Source organism: Pecten maximus, chromosome 4 (genome assembly GCF_902652985.1).
Source record: "Pecten maximus chromosome 4, xPecMax1.1, whole genome shotgun sequence".
NCBI classification, from domain to species: domain Eukaryota; kingdom Metazoa; phylum Mollusca; class Bivalvia; order Pectinida; family Pectinidae; genus Pecten; species Pecten maximus.
The window spans coordinates 5691580-5713973 of record NC_047018.1 but is presented as its reverse complement, the minus strand read 5'-3'; the positions used below and the strand labels follow the sequence as shown (position 1 = coordinate 5713973).

At 35.7% G+C, this 22394-nt stretch overlaps 1 protein-coding gene across 1 annotated transcript; it reads right to left on the bottom strand.

Moving 5' to 3' along the window:
* Window positions 1-1372: 1372 nt before the first annotated feature.
* LOC117325050 (cystathionine gamma-lyase-like) lies at window positions 1373-21550 on the bottom strand. Its single transcript, XM_033880967.1, has 12 exons — window positions 21285-21550; window positions 20146-20227; window positions 19558-19653; window positions 15468-15577; window positions 13296-13430; window positions 11744-11801; window positions 10763-10840; window positions 10438-10590; window positions 5880-6001; window positions 5112-5164; window positions 4754-4892; window positions 1373-3089 (listed from the first exon to the last, which is right to left on the bottom strand). Exons 1-12 carry the CDS (start codon window positions 21426-21428, stop codon window positions 3081-3083), a joined length of 1179 nt encoding a protein of 392 aa, XP_033736858.1. The 5' UTR covers window positions 21429-21550; the 3' UTR covers window positions 1373-3080.
* Window positions 21551-22394: the final 844 nt, after the last annotated feature.

The window sequence follows — 22394 nt, the reverse complement described above, 5'->3', positions numbered from 1 at the left end:
TTTCTTACCCTTTCTGTGGGAATCACCTGTATTCATACTGCTTACTGTATATATCAACATGTATAGTGCTCACAGAAGTTTCTCTCGCACACCTCACAGTGTACACCAAAGACAATAGTTCTCCCGTGCATACTCCCACCAGCTTCTACACTTAATCTGCATCAGTTATCGTGGTAATATTTACATCAATCTGTATCAGAGTCCTCAAATTATCCTGTATCTGTGATGATAAAATCTCTTTTTATCAGTTTTTTTGATGTACTGTATTGTCTTTTGAATACAGACATTGTTGTGTATGTGGAGTATAGTAACATCATCAATACTCCTCACCAAGCAGGAGGTAGATTTCGGTACAGATTTGATGGTCCATGTTACCTTTGATTGCCTCTGTGTACCAAATCATGTCTAGCTATTCTGTTGTTTATATTGATTTCCACCAAAACATTAACAAAATGAACTGCAATGGGAAAAAGAAAATAAATCATTTTACATATGTTGTTTGTTCTGTTATATCTGTAGTAGGTACTCCATAGTAACAATGCATCCATTTCTTTTCAAATTAAGTTTATAGAGAGAACAAAAAACAAGATGTTTTACGGCCTTACTTGTTACTCATATTGAACCTGTCCAAAAAGTTCAGATATCATTTCTTCAGTAGTTTTTAGTAATTGTTAATCAACCTCAAATGTCAAAGTCAATGATGATGGCGACTCCTTGGGGTATTAATTCAGAATGTAGCACACAAGGACTTGTGTCCCTAAAGCTCACGGAAGATAGTAATTCGTGTCAAATAAAAAATGGCTTCTGGTGGCCATCTTGAATATCCAATCTGACTCAAAATCTGGCATGTACACTAGATCACCTACATGTTCATCAGGTTTAAAGATCCAGTCAGTTCTGGAGAAAGGAAGATCAAGAATTGTTTAGGTGGTGGACTGTTCACCAGTTATTCATACTACTTTTCAATTCCTATCAACTTTGCTTCATATTGTCACAACATTAGCTAATGCGGCTTCATTGAAGTTGCAATGAAGATTGCATTGGAAAATATTAGATTAATTTGAACTCAGCATTGGACCCAATTACCTTAAATCACTTTCTCTTTTGTTCCTAGTCATGACATGTTATTAACCAGTAAAGACAATAATTTTACCTGGGATCTTTACTCAATCAGACAAACTTTGCATGTGATTGCAAACAACTTTGCTTCATTTAATATACACCATACCAAAACTCATAAAAAGATTTAAACCTATACTTGTATTATGTTCACCAGTCCCTTAGACCAGCTAGTAGATACATGTGTTTTAAAATTTTTGATCTAGCATCATGCAAACAATTAGTCTTAACATAGATCACAATAACAACTGAATAAGAAGAAAAAGGTTTTATTATGCCTGAGCTTAACACAATAATTCACATACATTCGAGGTAAAGTGAAAAAATCAACTCCCAACTTATTTCAATTTCATGTGAAAAACATCCACTTGAAGTCTTGTTTTCTCAGTTCATCAGCTTCTATCAATATATTCCATTAATCCATCAAACCTTTTGAATTTATTCTGACACACACACACACTGTTTATGATAAAATCACGATGGCTAACATAGTAACACTCAATATGAGTGGGATATCCGTGTCTATGCAGACTCATGAAAAGTGCATTAGACATTTCTGTGAAAGAAAAAAATATTTCTGTTTATAGAAAAAGATGGATTTGTCACTTCAAAATCCCAGAACCAGTTTTCTGAGCTTAAGATGGTGAAGGTTTAGGATATATGGTGATCTTTGATATTAAAATCACCATAATGTTTATAGTATGCACTTTATAGTGTGCTAGTTGAAATTGAATTTATACCGATTCTTTTATAATTGAACAAATATTACATCTTAACTTAAACAGTACTGTGTTGTTAAAAACACACATTTTCTGTTGACTTTTTATCATTTAAGTGATTCTACAAAAGATATATAAAATGTCAGTTAGTTTATGTAAAAGTTGTAAAAGGATTAAATTTTCTAAAAAATATAAGCAAAACAAGTAAATCAAAAACAATGCTATGAAGACAATAGACTAGTAAATTAAAAGTTGTAAATTATATCAGATCTGATGCAAGTAGATAATTCAAACTCCACTTAAAATAAATCAGAAATGTCTAAAAATTATATTCATATAATTTCATTGATATGCCCCATTACCAAAAGCCATGATACATGTGTTAGGAATCAATCCTTATGATAATCATTTACCTTTCTAAAATAACCAACATTTACCCAAACATGAGGATCTAACGTAAGTGTCAATGTTGTAAGGAATGTACTACACATGTTCAATAATGATATGTCGTGAGCTTTTACAGAGTAGACGTTTCTATTTAAGCTGGTATCATAAAACTCATAATCATGGGAATATAAAGAAAAGTACTTTCCTTATAAGACAGCTGAGTATCAGCCGCCGACCATACATTTTTCACTGCCGAGACAATCAGCACAGTTACTTTCGGATCAGCACACTATGCCAGTTACTGTCGGCTGGTTGTCTCAGCAGTGATAAATATACCGAGTACATTTTACACTACTGAGACGGTCATATGTTCTTACACATTAGTCATACAATAACGTTGGTGTATAAGCCAAGGTGAAACAGAGGAGTTGTGATAAGATCTTGTCACAAGTAACACACGTCAAATACCTAAGTTGTATCTTTATGAAAACTTTTATCTAGCTGTCTACGGATGAAACAGATGCCGGGGCTATGGTGCTAGCAAAAACAAAAGTATTTGTTAAATTTCCAACTGAAAATTGCATCAATATAACTGGAATATGTGTAATTTAGTAGCCAGAATGGTTAATGTATCTGGTTAGATAAGTCTGTATACTTAAATCAGGATAGCACTATTTTGTATATCTGGATGTAAAAGTCCTATGCTGCAGGAAATGGTGATTCTTTGGAAGATCCTAAAGATCTTAACATCTACAATATACAGAAAGAAGTTCACGGATTATGTTGTAGACTGTAGAACGACAATATCCACCATTGTTACAGTCAAACCTCACGTGACACCTGGATCCAATCAATCTACAGCACCTGTAATTATAAGAAAACCATTGTGTTATAATATGTATGTACATAATATTGGTGTCCTAATTTTAACTACAGTTAAAGCTAAGTTAATCACAACTTTGCTAGCCAAGGGTGTTTGATACGATAATATTCTTTTGAAAAGGAAAGTATTGTATTGAACACCCTTGGCTAACAAAGTTGACTTAACTTCGGATTCTAGAAAATAAATAGACGGAGTAAAGAATCAATCTCCGTTGTACACCTATCCAATGTAGTCCTCAGCTTCATAAAAATGTAAGGATAAGAAAAATCAAATCCCCGGGAGGAAATGCCACAGAATGCCTGATGGACTTTTTAGTTGTCTTTGCTCAACCCTCAGATTCATATCATCTGCTCTATAATTCAACCCAGGGAAGCTTTGGCTATGTGAACAGACTTTGGTATATCACTAACATAGCTATAGATTATTCAACTTCTCCACAGGAAAAGCTTATTCAACTTCTAAATAAGAGTAGCTGATTCAACTTCTAAATATGAGTAACTAATTTGACTTTTACCAAAGAGAAGCTGATTAACTTCTAAACAAGAGTAGTTGATTCAACATCTACACACGAGTAGCTGATTTCACTTCTGAACAATAGTTGATAACTTCTACACAAGAGTACGTTGTTGATTCAACTTCTACACAAGTGTATGTTATTGATTCAACTTCTACACAAGAGTACGTTATTGATTCAACTTCTACACAAGTGTACGTTGTTGATTCAACTTCTACACAAGAGTACGTTATTGATTCAACTTCTACACAAGAGTACGTTGTTGACTACACATGAGTACGTTGTTGATTCAACTTCTACACAAGAGTACGTTATTGATTCAACTTCTACACAAGAGTACCTTGTTGATTCAACTTCTACACAAGAGTACGTTGTTGATTCAACTTCTACACAAGAGAAGCTGAATTGTCTTTGACAATGAGTATCATTACAAAGTTCAGGTAAAAGTTGTGTAAAAAGATTATATTTTACTGATTCAGAACTTTATAATGATACTATCAATAGTACCTTTTTAATCTCCGTTAAAAGATCCTACTTAATTTCTTTGTATTAATACCTCTGTCCTGTTTAAAGGAGTTACCTATCTTTAATTTTGCTAATGATGTCATAATGAAAACCATTATTGATGATGTCATAGTAAATTATCCTTTGTTGATGTCATAATGCCTAAAATTATCACTCTTGTCTCATTTAACAGTGCATGTGGTATCCTCATTTAAGTACTTTAGGAGAACAAATATTCTCTGCATTGTCCTGATGAAGCCCACTATACAGGTGAACCGTTCGACAATAAATAGATGACATTGAGGTCTCCCTTGCCTGTTGTGATTGACCCCACCTATTCTGCATTGTTTCTTTACTTTAATCACCCTGCATACTTTAGGGTATCCAGCCTAGGGACCCAGGAACCCAGAATTCCACCAATACATAACCTCACCGACGTTGGCTCTACCCCCTGTTTACTTAACATATGTATATTACAATTCATTGGTCAGTTGTCTGATGACGGTGACTTACTGAAATGTCAAGCCTAATTAAATAACTAATACTGGTCAATCCTTTGATGGGCATGTTTATAATATTTGGGCGCTGTACATTACATGTCAATACTTCCTCTACAGTCCAACCTACCGCTGCTTTCAAAGCCTGATCAAGATCAGCTAAAAGGTCAGCTTCATCCTCTAGTCCGACAGATAGGCGGATGAGATTGTCTGAGATGCCGAGTTGGTCCCGTTCCTCAATAGGTACAGAAGCATGGGTCATCACAGAACTGAGGAAATACACAAAAAACTTCCATGATGTAGGTGTGGGTACATCTTATTCTCATAAAGCATGACTTCAATCATTAAACCAGTATTGTTTACTGGGAATTCTTTGTATATGTGTAGACAATTATTTACTTTGATTTATGTATTTCCAGAAATGAGTTACATGTATAAACATTTCTGTAAGGTAGGTAAAACAATTGTGTACATCAGTCTGTACTTACGGAAGTTCAGCTAAACTTTCAAAGCCTCCTAAACTTTCTGCTAGGGTGAAAACCTGAAATATTGAATCAGCACAGTACAATAATACAGCAGAACCTCTATATCAAATCAGTAAGCCTAATCCTATACAAATGTATCACAAAATTGTCATCACCAAATGATTCAGAATTTGGACATATCAATGAATGCATTGGCCAAAACAAAAACCACATATATATATCATATTCAAAGTAAGATATGTAAATATTTAAATTATTATACCAGTATACAGTATAAAAGAGAATTATAATTGAATGTCAGTGTTAACAGTATTGCTACCTGTATCATTAAAATCATAAAGTTTCTAGTATGATTTTAAAATGACCACAGACACATCAATCGCCGTGGGTCAGGTCATGTTTTAAGGAAGCGGTATTACAAGATGATTATACCCACCAAGTGTCAAAAGACAAAAAAAAAGCAAGATCTCTGGACAAGATTAAAAGGAACTCCACCAGTTATTGTTATTATTCTCCTTTTCCCTTAACTTTTACTTCCATAATTATGCATTTTGAATCATCCATATCCCTATTGATTTTGGTATGTGTACACTACTACATGTACCACACAGTAATATATCCTCTACTTAATACTCTGGTACAACAGATTATGCCTTGTAATGCATTTTAAAAGCACATGTTTTCAATAAATTATAAGGACTATTTCGTTAAAAAATTGAATTCTTTGATTTGTAATAAAAGGTTGAGTTTCATTTGCTATAAATGTGATACCTTTAGTCTTTTCAGAAAGGTTGAAGCCTCATTGAGCCCTCCTCGAATGTAAAAAGTAACCATTCCACTGAAACCTCTCATCTGTCTCTTGGCCAATTCATGTTGAGGGTGAGATGGTAGCCCTATTAACATAAATTTAACAGAATTTCCAATAAGTAAACATTTATGTGTTTACTGAAGAGCACAGTACAGGTAGTACTTTAATGGGTATTCACTTATTTTTTGTGAATACACTATGTATATTGTGTTATGTGATAAATTGAATGATTATTTTTTGTTTGTTTGGTTTTTCACCTCATGAACAGCCAGTGTCATTTTGAGGTGGAGTCTCATTGCAGTAGTTGATGATTTCCTCACTGAACGACAAACAGAAAGCCTGTCACACAAGCCATCCTGAGCAAATAGGTTAATGTGTCCTACACAAGGACACAACCACGACAGCCCAGACCGGTCCGTTACCCAGCTTCCTGAGAAACACACACCGCCATGGGTAGGGAGCGTGGAACCATCACCTTTGACCTTCCCCTGAGGCTACCTGGCCAGTGTTCTAACCGACTGGGCGATTGTGACCCTCTGAATTGAATGAAGTTATTAAACTTGTTAAAATATTTGATATGAACCTTTCATATAACATATAATAATAAACATGACTTTTTTGTAAAATGGTTGTCGCAGCTTAAATTAAGATCTTTTTATATTAGACAGAAGTCTGAAATGGAGATCATGGTTATAAGCTGATTTGCTCTGATCCTATCGACTACTGTTGATGTACATCGGTATAAATACTCATATCTGGCCTTTAGCTAACAACTCGCCCAGGTATCAATTAGTCCACTAACGCTCTCGTGTAGCAATGCCGGAGTATTCACTCTGATACTATTTATAAGCCTTCATTGGTCTAAAATATATTAATATTTTAATTTCTTTATTTAAATACAAACATTCATCAGTATGGTACATGTTTATCAATACAGCATGTCACTAACTACACTTACATTCATCAGTATGGTACATGTTTATCAATACAGTATGTCACTAACAACACGTACATTCATCAGTATGGTACATGTTTATCAATACAGCTTGTCACTAACTACACTAACATTCATCAGTAGGGTACATGTTTATCAATACAGCTTGTCACTAACTACACGTACATTCATCAGTATGGTACATGTTTATCAATACAGCTTGTCACTAACAACACGTACATTCATCAGTACGGTACATGTTTATCAATACAGCTTGTCACTAACTACACTAACATTCATCAGTAGGGTACATGTTTATCAATACAGCATGTCACTAACTACACTAACATTCATCAGTACGGTATATGTTTATCAATACAGCATGTCACTAACAACACGTACATTCATCAGTACGGTACATGTTTATCAATACAGCTTGTCACTAACTACACTAACATTCATCAGTAGGGTACATGTTTATCAATACAGCATGTCACTAACAACACGTACATTCATCAGTATTGTACATGTTTATCAATACAGCTTGTCACTAACTACACTAACATTCATCAGTATGGTACATGTTTATCAATACAGCTTGTCACTAACTACACTAACATTCATCAGTAGGGTACATGTTTATCAATACAGCATGTCACTAACAACACGTACATTCATCAGTACAATACATGTTTATCAATACAGCATGTCACTAACAACACGTACATTCATCAGTACGGTACATGTTTATCAATACAGCATGTCACTAACAACACGTACATTCATCAGTACGGTACATGTTTATCAATACAGCATGTCACTAACTACACTAACATTCATCAGTAGGGTACATGTTTATCAATACAGCATGTCACTAACAACACGTACATTCATCAGTAGGGTACATGTTTATCAATACAGCATGTCACTAACAACACGTACATTCATCAGTATGGTACATGTTTATCAATACAGCATGTCACTAACAACACGTACATTCATCAGTACGGTACATGTTTATCAATACAGCATGTCACTAACAACATGTACATTCATCAGTACGGTACATGTTTATCAATACAGCATGTCACTAACAACACGTACATTCATCAGTACGGTACATGTTTATCAATACAGCTTGTCACTAACAACACGTACATTCATCAGTACGGTACATGTTTATCAATACAGCATGTCACTAACTACACTAACAATCATCAGTACGGTACATGTTTATCAATACAGTATGTCACTAACAACACGTACATTCATCAGTACAATACATGTTTATCAATACAGCATGTCACTAACAACACGTACATTCATCAGTACGGTACATGTTTATCAGTACAGCATGTCACTAACTACACTAACATTCATCAGTACGGTACATGTTTATCAATACAGCATGTCACTAACTACACGTACATTCATCAGTACAATACATGTTTATCAATACAGCATGTCACTAACAACACGTACATTCATCAGTACGGTACATGTTTATCAGTACAGCATGTCACTAACTACACTAACATTCATCAGTACGGTACATGTTTATCAATACAGCATGTCACTAACAACACTTACATTCATCAGTACGGTACATGTTTATCAATACAGCATGTCACCAACTACACGTACATTCATCAGTATGGTACATGTTTATCAATACAGCTTGTCACTAACTACACTAACATTCATCAGTATGGTACATGTTTATCAATACAGCATGTCACTAACAACACGTACATTCATCAGTACGGTACATGTTTATCAGTACAGCATGTCACTAACTACACTAACATTCATCAGTACGGTACATGTTTATCAATACAGCTTGTCACTAACTACACTAACATTCATCAGTATGGTACATGTTTATCAATACAGCATGTCACTAACAACACGTACATTCATCAGTACGGTACATGTTTATCAATACAGCTTGTCACTAACTACACTAACATTCATCAGTATGGTACATGTTTATCAATACAGCATGTCACTAACTACACTAACATTCATCAGTATGGTACATGTTTATCAATACAGCATGTCACTAACAACACGTACATTCATCAGTACGGTACATGTTTATCAATACAGCATGTCACTAACTACACTTACATTCATCAGTACGGTACATGTTTATCAATAAAGCACGTCACTAACAACACTTACATTCATCAGTACGGTACATGTTTATCAATACAGCTTGTCATTAACTACACTAACATTCATCAGTACGGTACATGTTTATCAATACAGCATGTCACTAACAACACGTACATTCATCAGTAGGGTACATGTTTATCAATACAGCTTGTCACTAACTACACTAACATTCATCAGTACGGTACATGTTTATCAATACAGCATGTCACTAACAACACGTACATTCATCAGTACGGTACATGTTTATCAATACAGCATGTCACTAACAACACTTACATTCATCAGTACGGTACATGTTTATCAATACAGCATGACACTAACAACACTTACATTCATCAGTACGGTACATGTTTATCAATACAGCATGTCACTAACTACACTAACATTCATCAGTACGGTACATGTTTATCAATACAGCATGTCACTAACAACACGTACATTCATCAGTAAGGTACATGTTTATCAATACAGCATGTCACTAACAACACGTACATTCATCAGTATGGTACATGTTTATCAATACAGCTTGTCACTAACAACACGTACATTCATCAGTACGGTACATGTTTATCAATACAGCTTGTCACTAACTACACTAACATTCATCAGTAGGGTACATGTTTATCAATACAGCATGTCACTAACAACACGTACATTCATCAGTACGGTACATGTTTATCAATACAGCTTGTCACTAAGAACATGTACATTCATCAGTACGGTACATGTTTATCAATACAGCATGTCACTAACTACACTAACATTCATCAGTATGGTACATGTTTATCAATACAGCATGTCACTAACAACACGTACATTCATCAGTATGGTACATGTTTATCAATACAGCATGTCACTAACAACACGTACATTCATCAGTATGGTACATGTTTATCAATACAGCATGTCACTAACAACATGTACATTCATCAGTATGGTACATGTTTATCAATACAGCATGTCACTAACAACACGTACATTCATCAGTATGGTACATGTTTATCAATACAGCATGTCACTAACTACACTAACATTCATCAGTACGGTACATATTTATCAATACAGTATGTGACTGTCAATGTCAATAGTGGACAGTTCCAGGCCTACACTGGTACTCACCTGGATGAATGACCTTTTCCACACATCGACAGGACTCCAGGCCTACACTGATACTCACCTGGATGAATGACCTTTTCCACACATCGACGGGACTCCAGGCCTACACTGGTACTCACCTGGATGAATGACCTTTTCCACACATCGACGGGACTCTAGGCCTACACTGGTACTCACCTGGATGAATGACCTTTTCCACACATCGGTGGGACTCCAGGACTACACTGATACTCACCTGGATGAATGACCTTTTCCACACATCGATGGGACTCTAGGCCTACACTGGTACTCACCTGGATGAATGACCTTTTCCACACATCGATGGGACTCCAGGAATTTAGCCACAGCCAAGCCATTCTTCATGTGTTCCTTCATCCTAACATGGAGGGTCTTCAGACCTCTGTTTACCAAGAAACAGTCAAATGGGGATGGGATTGGTCCAAATGCTATGGAAAATCAGAAATGAAAGTAAGGAGGCATTCATATAAATAACCCTCCACAGCCTGGAGATCTCAGGTATGACCTTGACTGAAGGCCACCAGGTGTAGAGGTTGATGTTAAAATACAAATAAACAAGATTCTGGAGATATCAGTGATATCACGTTTAAAGCATTTTACCATTTTGTAGGAACCGTAGCTCTTCACCAAGTTTGTCACTGTTAGTGGCCAATGCACCCATCACAGAATCAGAGTGACCTGGAAATATAAACGTTACAGGTAATCTCTATCATAATTACAGGTACAAAGGTATTATATAGACCAACAGGTAATCTCTACCATAATTACAGGTACAAAGGTATTATATACACCAACAGGTAATCTCTGTACCATAATTACAGGTACAAAGGTATTATATACACCAACAGGTGATCTCTCTACCATAATTACAGGTACAAAGGTATTATATACACCAACAGGTGATCTCTCTACCATAATTACAGGTACAAAGGTATTATATACACCAACAGGTGATCTCTCTATCATAATTACAGGTACAAAGGTATTATATACACCAACAGGTAATCTCTGTACCATAATTACAGGTACCAAGGTATTATATACACCAACAGGTAATCTCTGTACCATAATTACAGGTACAAAGGTATTATATACACCAACAGGTGATCTCTGTACCATAATTACAGGTACAAAGGTATTATATACACCAACAGGTGATCTCTCTACCATAATTACAGGTACAAAGGTATTATATACACCAACAGGTGATCTCTCTACCATAATTACAGGTACAAAGGTATTATATACACCAACAGGTGATCTCTCTACCATAATTACAGGTACAAATGTATTATATACACCAACAGGTGATCTCTGTACCATAATTACAGGTACAAATGTATTATATACACCAACAGGTGATCTATCTACCATAATTACAGGAACAATAAGGGCATGCCTCACTATCTCACTACTCATGTCCATTGAAGTTCAGAAAAATGCTTACAAATGTTAAATTCCATTGTCCTGCCATAATAAACACATCTACTATGAGGAATAGTTGATGTGTTAACCACGTGGTAGGATTTAACAAGCTAAGGATCATCCTGTCCAATATGCGTTAATATCATAAAGTCTTACCATTCATATACTTGGTCAAGGAATGCATCACAATATCAGCTCCCAAACTGAGCGGCCTCTGTCAAAAAAATCAGGTTCCGATTATAAACCAGCTTGTTACAATATGGTATGTGTTTATATTTTATGATTAAACAGTATACCACAATTGTAAATGTTGTGACTATTCGAAACATTAACAATGATAACTGACAATTCCTTACTTTAATAATCAACTAAATCATCACTTTCATTACCAAGTAGGATAAAAGCCAGATATTCAACATGCATTGTAGTTTACCTGCAGGACTGCAACTTTGATTTAAATCCCCCCAAAATATACATGTATTTGTCAGTGGATCCAAGTCAAAGACGGAAAACAATAAGTTTACTTTGTTAAAATCATGAGGATGTGATCATCCCGATGTCACAAATGATGGGTAATATAACATAATTGTGTATTGGTATAATGGAATAACTTTCCAATGTAGTTAATCTGTTACATACCATGTTTTGAAATTTGCTATAAGATATTGAAAACATAATCATTTGCATGGATACTATATTTTTTCTAAATTGAACTCAAAAATACCCAACTTATCACGAATATATATACTTCACATTGTTCATAATTAGTCTGATTAAGGTGACAGTGTAGTCATCAATACATTTGTAAGTCAAACTCTTAAATGTCTTATTGGTCGTGTTATAGAACTTCTATAATATAGGCCGATATTGCTTGATCTAAACTATGAAGTACAAGGAAATATTGATTACCATGTATTATAGCATCAGTTGATGTAAGTTAATCAATTATATTTGATCATTGTCCTATCATCAGTTGATGTAAGTTAATCAATTATATTTGATCATTGTCCTATCATCAGATGCCACTCAACATGGTAGGTCCACAATTTAAGTGAAATAGTCCATTATGATATGGGACAGCGTTGTCCTACCAATACAGTAACAAGTGGGTCACCCATTATGATTGGGACAGCGTTGTCCTACCGATACAGTAACAAGTGGGTCACCCATTATGATTGGGACAGCGTTGTCCTACCAATACAGTAACAAGTGGGTCACCCATTATGATTTGGGACAGTGTTGTCCTACCAATACAGTAACAAGTGGGTCACCCATTATGATTGGGACAGCGTTGTCCTACCGATACAGTAACAAGTGGGCCACCCATTATGATTTGGGACAGCGTTGTCCTACCGATACAGTAACAAGTGGGTCACCCATTATGATTGGGACAGCGTTGACCTACCATACAGCAACAAGTGGGCCACCCATTATGATTGGGACAGCGTTGACCTACCATACAGTAACAAGGGGGCCACCCATTATGATTGGGACAGCGTTGTCCTACCGATACAGTAACAAGAGGGTCACCCATTATGATTTGGGACAGCGTTGACCTACCATACAGTAACAAGTGGGCCACCCATTATGATTTGGGACAGCGTTGACCTACCATACAGTAACAAGTGGGCCACCCATTATGATTTGGGACAGCGTTGTCCTACCGATACAGTAACAAGTGGGTCACCACTACTGTCTCAACACTTACCTGAAAGTATGAGGACATAAAGGTGTTGTCCACGACCACGAAGATGTCTTGGTTGCTGGCTCTGACCACACTGACCACTGCTTCAATGTCCACTAGCTGCATAGTGGGGTTGGTAGGTGTCTCCATCCATACCATCTGTAACAAAGAGATTAACCTATACATCAGAATATACAGTGTACAGGACTTACTAATAAGTACTGGTAATAATAGCTGAGCTATACTACACACAGACACCTAAGACCATTCCAGCAAGTTTACTAGACAGAAACCAATATGTAAGAATTTGGCATCAAGAATGAGGCTTTGGCAAGTTCTAGACAAAAGCAAGCATACTGGGCATTGTTAAATTAATACATGTCCTCTACCAGCCCCTGCTAAAAATAGTAACAGTGACCATCACCCAAAAACCCTGAAACTTGAACTTGTCCCGTGATATAATGGTCCTTTATCATTGTGAAGTTTGATCAAAATCCCTCAAGGAATGAAGCTGCTAGAGTGCTGACAAACTTTTTCATTAAGTAGATACGTACAAGACGAACAGAAGGGAAACTTACAGTCCCCCTGGTTTCACTGGTAGGGGACTAACAATCTCATTCTAGGAATCGATCATTAAAGACCAGATAATTCAGCAAATTACAGTCCCCCACCAGATGTGAAATTAAATTCAAGAATGAAAAGATAATGAATTAGGGTATAAATAAATCCAGGAACCTCACTCCTTTTCATGAGCAATTTTAGAAGTTCAATTCAATTAAACCAACGCCCAGAGTAAGATAAGCCCATGCTTCAAGTTAGAATGTTAGTGACACGTAGTACAGGAGATCAGCCTTGAACACTTGTATATCTCGATGTAGGTCAAAGTGACCTACTTTTTATACATGACAAACACCGTCTCACCTAATTAAAAAGTGAACTCATGCCCCTAGTATGAAGTTCCAGTGACAAGTCGTGTAGGGGACAGATTGAATAAACCTTTTCTCTGTGTAGGTCAAAGTTCGAAATTCAAGTCGGTGACCTACTTTTGATACATGACACCACTTCACCTAACTTCTTGATACCAAAGAAATGGTGATACCCAGAAGTGTTCCTTCTTTATCATAGTTATAAAAACTTTCCTAACAGTGATGCTTCTGAATTCAGACTGTGAAATCAACACCAGTGGTGGTTGTTGAAGTAAGCTTTATCTTGGGCCATACACATGAGGTAGGTAAATTGGTGTGCAACGTCGCCCGATACTGAAGGGGCATTATAATTTAATTGTGTGCTTGGATTGGTCTAATCCACATGATCAAGATAAAACCAAACCAAATCACCATACATGATCAAGCGGTATGCCTGTTTACCCTAAGTTAACAAATAAAGCTAAAAACTGGATTTTCACATCTAATTTACATGAGGCCCCAAACAGGTTATTTTTTATATGAAAAGGAAGCTACCAGTAGGTCAGGCTTTATTTTGAATTACAGTGTTGATGTCCTGTATAAGGTCAGTATCAACTAGCTCATGTTAAAAAATACTGCTCGTATTTCATTTGAAAAACATTTCTTGTTTACAATGACATAAATATCCATTTAGCCATTCATTTATATATCTTTATGTAATTGTATATACAGGTATTACTTGAAAATAAAATATTTTGAAATGAAATGAAATAAATATCCCTCATTGTGCCATATAAGCACAGAGGAAACAGGTCAGTCCCAGTGTACTGCCTTCTATGAATACATCAACTTCCATAATATTAACACTGCAGCTGCTTCAAATTATCGCTGGATTCAGACCAGTCTAGATGGATCACTTCTCCAAACCAAACCCTCTCTAAACTGGCCAAATAATAATGTACTGTGCATAATCGGTCTAGAAACGTTCCACAGCATATTAACATTTCCAGTGGACTTCCCTGCTGAAAGAGTATTATCTATTCCTTAACACCCATAACATGACTGTATCTGTGAAAGAGACAGTATTTTCCATGTAACTGATCTTGTCAAGGTATTTTACACTATTGTATTTCAGTAAGCTACCAAGATGTCTACATACCATATAGTAATATAAGAATTAATTGGTCTGACCTAAGGATCTGTGAAGGGGACAAACTTTTCCTATACATACATTCCAAAAGCTACCAAGATGTCTACATACTATAAGTAATATAGGAATTGTATGACCTACCTTGGTGTTGGGTTTGATTGCAGCACCAACATTCTTGGCAACAGTACAATCCACAAATGATGTTTCAATTCCCATTCTTGATGCCACTTTCTTGAAATATCTGTTTGTTCCTGCATGAAATAAGTCAGTGTGGTACAAAATTGTTTGAAATTTCACCACAGTCCACTACGAAAACACGCCAGAAAACCAACAGTCCTGTGTACATGTAATCACTATTGTATGTATGCTTCATCTTCAATTATTCCCTCAATAAAGTTACGCTGTAAATTCAACAAGAGTACTGCGGGGCAGAACAATCTACAGCCATCCCATGCCAAAAAGTCCCCCATTTAATTAAAAGACCCTATTCATAACATTCCATAACAAACCAAACACAAACCCTGAATTAATTATCAACATATTTACAATTGTCACTGTTTCTGAATTGATAACCGAAGTGTGAGCAACTCTGTGTAGAATGTGACCCAGTTTGACACATATGAATATGTGTAAATATTGACAAGACTTCTTTCAGCAAACCACATTTCAGTGATTACTAACAAGCACAATGCCTAATTTTCATATCAATATCAAATCATTTATCAAAACATCAAATTATTTATCTCATAAAAATGTTGACATCAAATTTAAAATTCATTACATAAAATTTTAAGACAACTGTAAAATTGCTGCAATAAAAAAAATATTTCAATTTAATGAGAATTAAACCATTGAAATAAGGGATCATATATATCTTCTGCTGACATGGAGAACATTGGCAGGGTTTACCTGTCTGTCAATGGCTTTTGCAAATGGCTGTGTTGTGCATAGATAAACTTGACAACAAATTGAACGTAGATCACACAAGGTAAATGTGTGTGTCAGACTTTGAATGTAGATCACATAAGGTAAATGTGTGTGTCAGACTTTGAACGTAGATCACATAAGGTAAATCTGTGTGTCTGACTTTGAATGTAGATCACACAAGGTAAATGTGTGTGTTTGACTTTGAACGTAGATCACATAAGGTAAATCTGTGTGTCTGACTTTGAATGTAGATCACACAAGGTAAATGTGTGTGTCTGACTTTGAATGTAGATTACACAAGGTAAATGTGTGTGTTTGACTTTGAATGTAGATTACACAAGGTAAATGTGTGTGTCTGACTTTGAATGTAGATCACACAAGGTAAATGTGTGTGTCAGACTTTGGACGTAGATCACACAAGGTAAATGTGTGTGTCTGACTTTGAACGTATATAACACAAGGTAAATGTGTGTGTCTGACTTTGAATGTAGATCACACAAGGTAAATGTGTGTGTCTGACTTTGAACGTAGATTACACAAGGTAAATGTGTGTGTCTGACTTTGAACATTGATAACACAAGGTAAATGTGTGTGTCTGACTTTGAACGTAGATTACACAAGGTAAATGTGTGTGTCTGACTTTGAACGTAGATCACACAAGGTAAATGGGTTTGACTTTGAATGTAGATCACACAAGGTAAATGTGTGTGTCTGACTTTGAATGTAGATTACACAAGGTAAATGTGTGTGTCTGACTTTGAACATTGATCACACAAGGTAAATGTGTGTGTCTGACTTTGAACATTCATCACACAAGGTAAATGTGTGTGTCTGACTTTGAACATTGATCACACAAGGTAAATGTGTGTGTCTGACTCTGAACATAGATAACACAAGGTAAATGTGTGTGTCTGACTTTGAACATTGATCACACAAGGTGAATGTGTGTGTGTCTGACTTTGAACGTAGATCACATAAGGTAAATGTGTGTGTGTCTGACTTTGAACGTAGATCACACAAGGTAAATGTGTGTGTCTGACTTTGAATGTAGATCACACAAGGTAAATGTGTGTGTCTGACTTTGAACATTGATCACACAAGGTAAATGTGTGTTTTTGACTTTGAACGTATACGTATATAACACAAGGTAAATGTGTGTGTCTGACTTTGAATGTAGATCACACAAGGTAAATGTGTGTGTCTGACTTTGAATGTAGATCACACAAGGCAAATGTGTGTGTCTGACTTTGGACATAGATCACACAAGGTAAATGTGTGTGTCTGACTTTGAACATTGATCACACAAGGTGAATGTGTGTGTCTGACTTTGAATGTAGATCACACAAGGCAAATGTGTGTGTCTGACTTTGGACGTAGATCACACAAGGTAAATGTGTGTGTCTGACTTTGAACATTGATCACACAAGGTAAATGTGTGTGTCTGACTTTGAATGTAGATCACACAAGGCAAATGTGTGTGTCTGACTTTGGACGTAGATCACACAAGGTAAATGTGTGTGTCTGACTTTGAACATTGATCACACAAGGCAAATGTGTGTGTCTGACTTTGAATGTAGATTACACAAGGTGAATGTGTGTGTCTGACTTGGAACATTGATCACACAAGGTAAATGTGTGTGTCTGACTTTGAATGTAGATCACACAAGATAAATGTGTGTGTCTGACTTTGAATGTAGATCACACAAGGTAAATGTGTGTCTGACTTTGAACATAGATTACACAAGGTAAATGTGTGTGTCTGACTTTGAATGTAGATTACACAAGGTAAATGTGTGTCTGACTTTGAATGTAGATTACACAAGGTAAATGTTTGTGTTTGACTTTGAATGTAGATCACACAAGGTAAATGTGTGTGTCTGACTTCGAACATTGATCACACAAGGTAAATGTGTGTCTGACTTTGAATGTAGATTACACAAGGTAAATGTGTGTGTCTGACTTTGAATGTAGATCACACAAGGTAAATGTGTGTGTCTGACTTTGAACATTGATCACACAAGGTAAATGTGTGTGTCTGACTTTGAACATTGATCACACAAGGTAAATGTGTGTGTTTGACTTTGAACGTATACGTATATAACACAAGGTAAATGTGTGTGTCTGACTTTGAATGTAGATCACACAAGGTAAATGTGTGTGTCTGACTTTGAACGTAGATCACACAAGGTAAATGTGTGTGTCTGACTTTGAATGTAGATAACACAAGGTAAATGTGTGTGTCTGACTTTGAATGTAGATCACACAAGGTAAATGTGTGTGTGTCTGACTTTGAATGTAGATCACACAAGGTAAATGTGTGTGTGTCTGACTTTGAACGTAGATTACACAAGGTAAATGTGTGTGTGTCTGACTTTGAACGTAGATTACACAAGGTAAATGTGTGTGTCTGACTTTGAATGTAGATCACATAAGGTAAATGTGTGTGTGTCTGACTTTGAATGTAGATCACACAAGGTAAATGTGTGTGTGTCTGACTTTGAATGTAGATCACACAAGGTAAATGTGTGTGTCTGACTTTGAACGTAGATTACACAAGGTAAATGTGTGTGTGTCTGACTTTGAACGTAGATTACACAAGGTAAATGTGTGTGTCTGACTTTGAATGTAGATCACACAAGGTAAATGTGTGTGTCTGACTTTGAACATTGATCACACAAGGTAAATGTGTGTGTCTGACTTTGAACATTGATCACACAAGGTAAATGTGTGTGTTTGACTTTGAACGTATACGTATATAACACAAGGTAAATGTGTGTGTCTGACTTTGAATGTAGATCACACAAGGTAAATGTGTGTGTCTGACTTTGAACGTAGATCACACAAGGTAAATGTGTGTGTCTGACTTTGAATGTAGATAACACAAGGTAAATGTGTGTGTCTGACTTTGAATGTAGATCACACAAGGTAAATGTGTGTGTGTCTGACTTTGAATGTAGATCACACAAGGTAAATGTGTGTGTGTCTGACTTTGAACGTAGATTACACAAGGTAAATGTGTGTGTGTCTGACTTTGAACGTAGATTACACAAGGTAAATGTGTGTGTGTCTGACTTTGAATGCTGTTATTGTTAAAAGAAAATACTGTAAATGTAAGTATCAACATTTCATTTTATTAAGTTTATGAGATCATAAATCAAATGGAGCACTTTGTAAATTGTTTGGTAAATTGTTTATAATGCTTTGCGTTTATACAATTTACCACACACTCCATTGGATTTATAAAATATACATGCTAAATATAAAGTATATATAATCACTTTTCAAATGATAAGTAAAAACTTACCACCATAGAGATCATTCATACTGACGATGTGATCACCCTGTTTGAGTAGGTGAGTGATGGCAGTAGTGGTGGCCAAACCAGAGGCAAACACCATTCCTGAAATATAATCAATAGTCACACTATAATGTTTGTATTTCTGTTACAGATTTACTACTAGGTTTAACCATAGGAGGAATCAAGATAAACAGTGGCCAAAGCTCTCTGTAAATTTGGTGGGGGTGGGGGTGTTCTCCACCTTAGAGGTATACTCATCTAACTACTTAAGATGAATATTTTCAGTAAAAATGATTGACATGGAATTAATTGCCGTAATTATCCTGTAAAGAACTCGGGCAGCTTTGACTCAAATGCTAGGTGTTAGTTATACTGTCATCGTCGGTTACCCATGGATGATCGCACTTCGCTAAGCTACACTTATCACTTTAATAGTGCAGTGCAACCAACCGTGAGTATTCGATGAAGGCATACTGCTGGACAAGGAAATATATGACAGACCTGGTCAGGTTTTAATTACCACGCATGGGCTTATTCTGGTAAGATATGGTACCAGCAAATTAAATGTTCATTTATGTGAAAATATATACATACCAAGCTTGGCCCCCTCTAAAGCAGCAATGCATTTTTCTAAACAATTACGAGTAGGATTGCCACTTCGGGAGTACTCATATCCCTGTAATTATAAGAACCATGACACTTACTTCATAGAATTCAAACACCTGATATTGAAATAGCTGTTAATTAGTGATAGACCCAACTTGTTGTCATATGATTTGTATGTATTTGACTTAAAAAATTCCCAACTTATCTAGGATTCACTAATGTATGGAATATTGACATCTTTGCGTATTGTAAGTAGGCAATGAAATGTTTAATCTAAACCATGATTGATAATGAGAAAAATTACAATTAGATTATCATACAGTTGATTAGTTAATCAATTTGATGGGATCATTGTGTGACCTATCCCATCCTTTTATCAAAGAGGTTGCCAATTGATTGTCTTTGTTTTTACTGACTGCAAGGTTAAGCATATTATTTATGTTTTTGACTAAAGTGTTGACGACTTCATTGTTATACTAGAAATTACTCTTGATGTGTTACTCAGGAACAAGAAGTATGCAGCCTTTCAATTAAAGTAAGCATGAATTTCACACTGATAAAGTGATCACCTTGACATTTAATTAAATACAGGAACACAAAACAAAATCTGACATTTTGTCTTAAAAATGGAGGTCATATGTCAAAATAATCAGCTTCTTTCATCATTCATGTATGGTACAGAAACAAATCCATTCACATTTTGCCTTACACAGTTCAAAGGTCAAAACATAAATTGGGCATATTGACCTTCCTTTTCAGTTATTAGATGTGATACCTCATCTCCCAGGGTTGACCTGTTAAATACAAGGCATTGTCGTCCAGTGATGTACCCAAAAACATGAAGGTTAAACATGTATAGTACATGAAACATTCATAACTATCTTTGTTTCATTGGGGTCAAAGTTCAAATATTGGATACAGTGACCTACTTCTTACAAGGCTAGTATAAGTAGTTAACAGTACCATTACACAAAATATCGCCTCTCCAAACATATCCATGGACACAAAAGTTTAATATATATATTTAACATTACCCCTAGACTAAAGTAGGATGGACAGTCACTTCCAAGTATATAAGGGAAGGGAGACAACTCCCAAAAAGAATACTCAAACAACGTGGTTCTTACACAATGTTGTCCAGGTCCCTCTTGTTTGAATGTTGTTGACATGGAAATCATAGGTACAACAGCTTTGCATTTCCACTGTTCTGGTTCCTGTCCAGCATGAATAGCATCTGTTGCAAAATGTTTGAATGGTTTCAAGTTTTCCATGGTGGTGTGCTTCGTGAGACTTCGTCGTTGAACGCGGATATGAAAGGACCTTCACCTTCAAAAGCACACCCACAGTACAATATATTTTGAAATGAAAATAAATTAAGGTCTTATTAAAAATTAAACACTGGTAAATAGATTACAAAATTATAGCAGCTTCAAGTTCACGAGGAAAAATCTGCATCAGATACATTTTGTCTGCAAATCGCTAATTAGAATAGATTGAAAAATACGCAACTGCGGTTGAACCTGCACATGTTTGGAAAAATCGGGGTGTGTCAATATCCAGCCATATGATTGGATAATTTTATTTGGAAACCTGTTACCAAAGCTGACGACGCAAGTAAAAGGCTTACGCCATATCGTGTATTAAATTCATTTCCTTTTCCAGCTGTCACCGTGCATTTAGTTTAGCTTTATACAGCAGGTATCAGTTATACATATTTATGAATACCAAAACAACAATATATTTGTACTTGAATATATTTTGCTTTGAATAAACAAGTCTGTTTGTCATAATATTATGTACGCGATGGTTTATATTGCATGTTTTCGGGTACTAGATCTACTTGATTTTATATTTTGTTTTAATTAATATTTGTGTTGGTATTCTATTATCTTGTGTACAGTGTGTGCGAACAGGGAAATAAAGGTTATGAGACATTCATTTTTAAAAGCGTGTATTTAAACTGTTTGATCTTGAACTAAATACACCAATATAGACATCCACAGTGGCGTAGGAAGTCGTCAAAAAGTGGGGGGGCAAAATTTTTTTTAACCTTAAATTTTACGCACTAAACAAATCGTATGCCATCTCCGCAAATTTAGTCAATACTTATCATTTCAACATCCCATGATAATTTTGATAATTTATGTAGTACAAAATAAGTTATTTACGCAAATCAAGATATATTATTTATGGCAAAACATGAATCACCAGGCCCGGCCAGGATTTTCGAAAGGGCG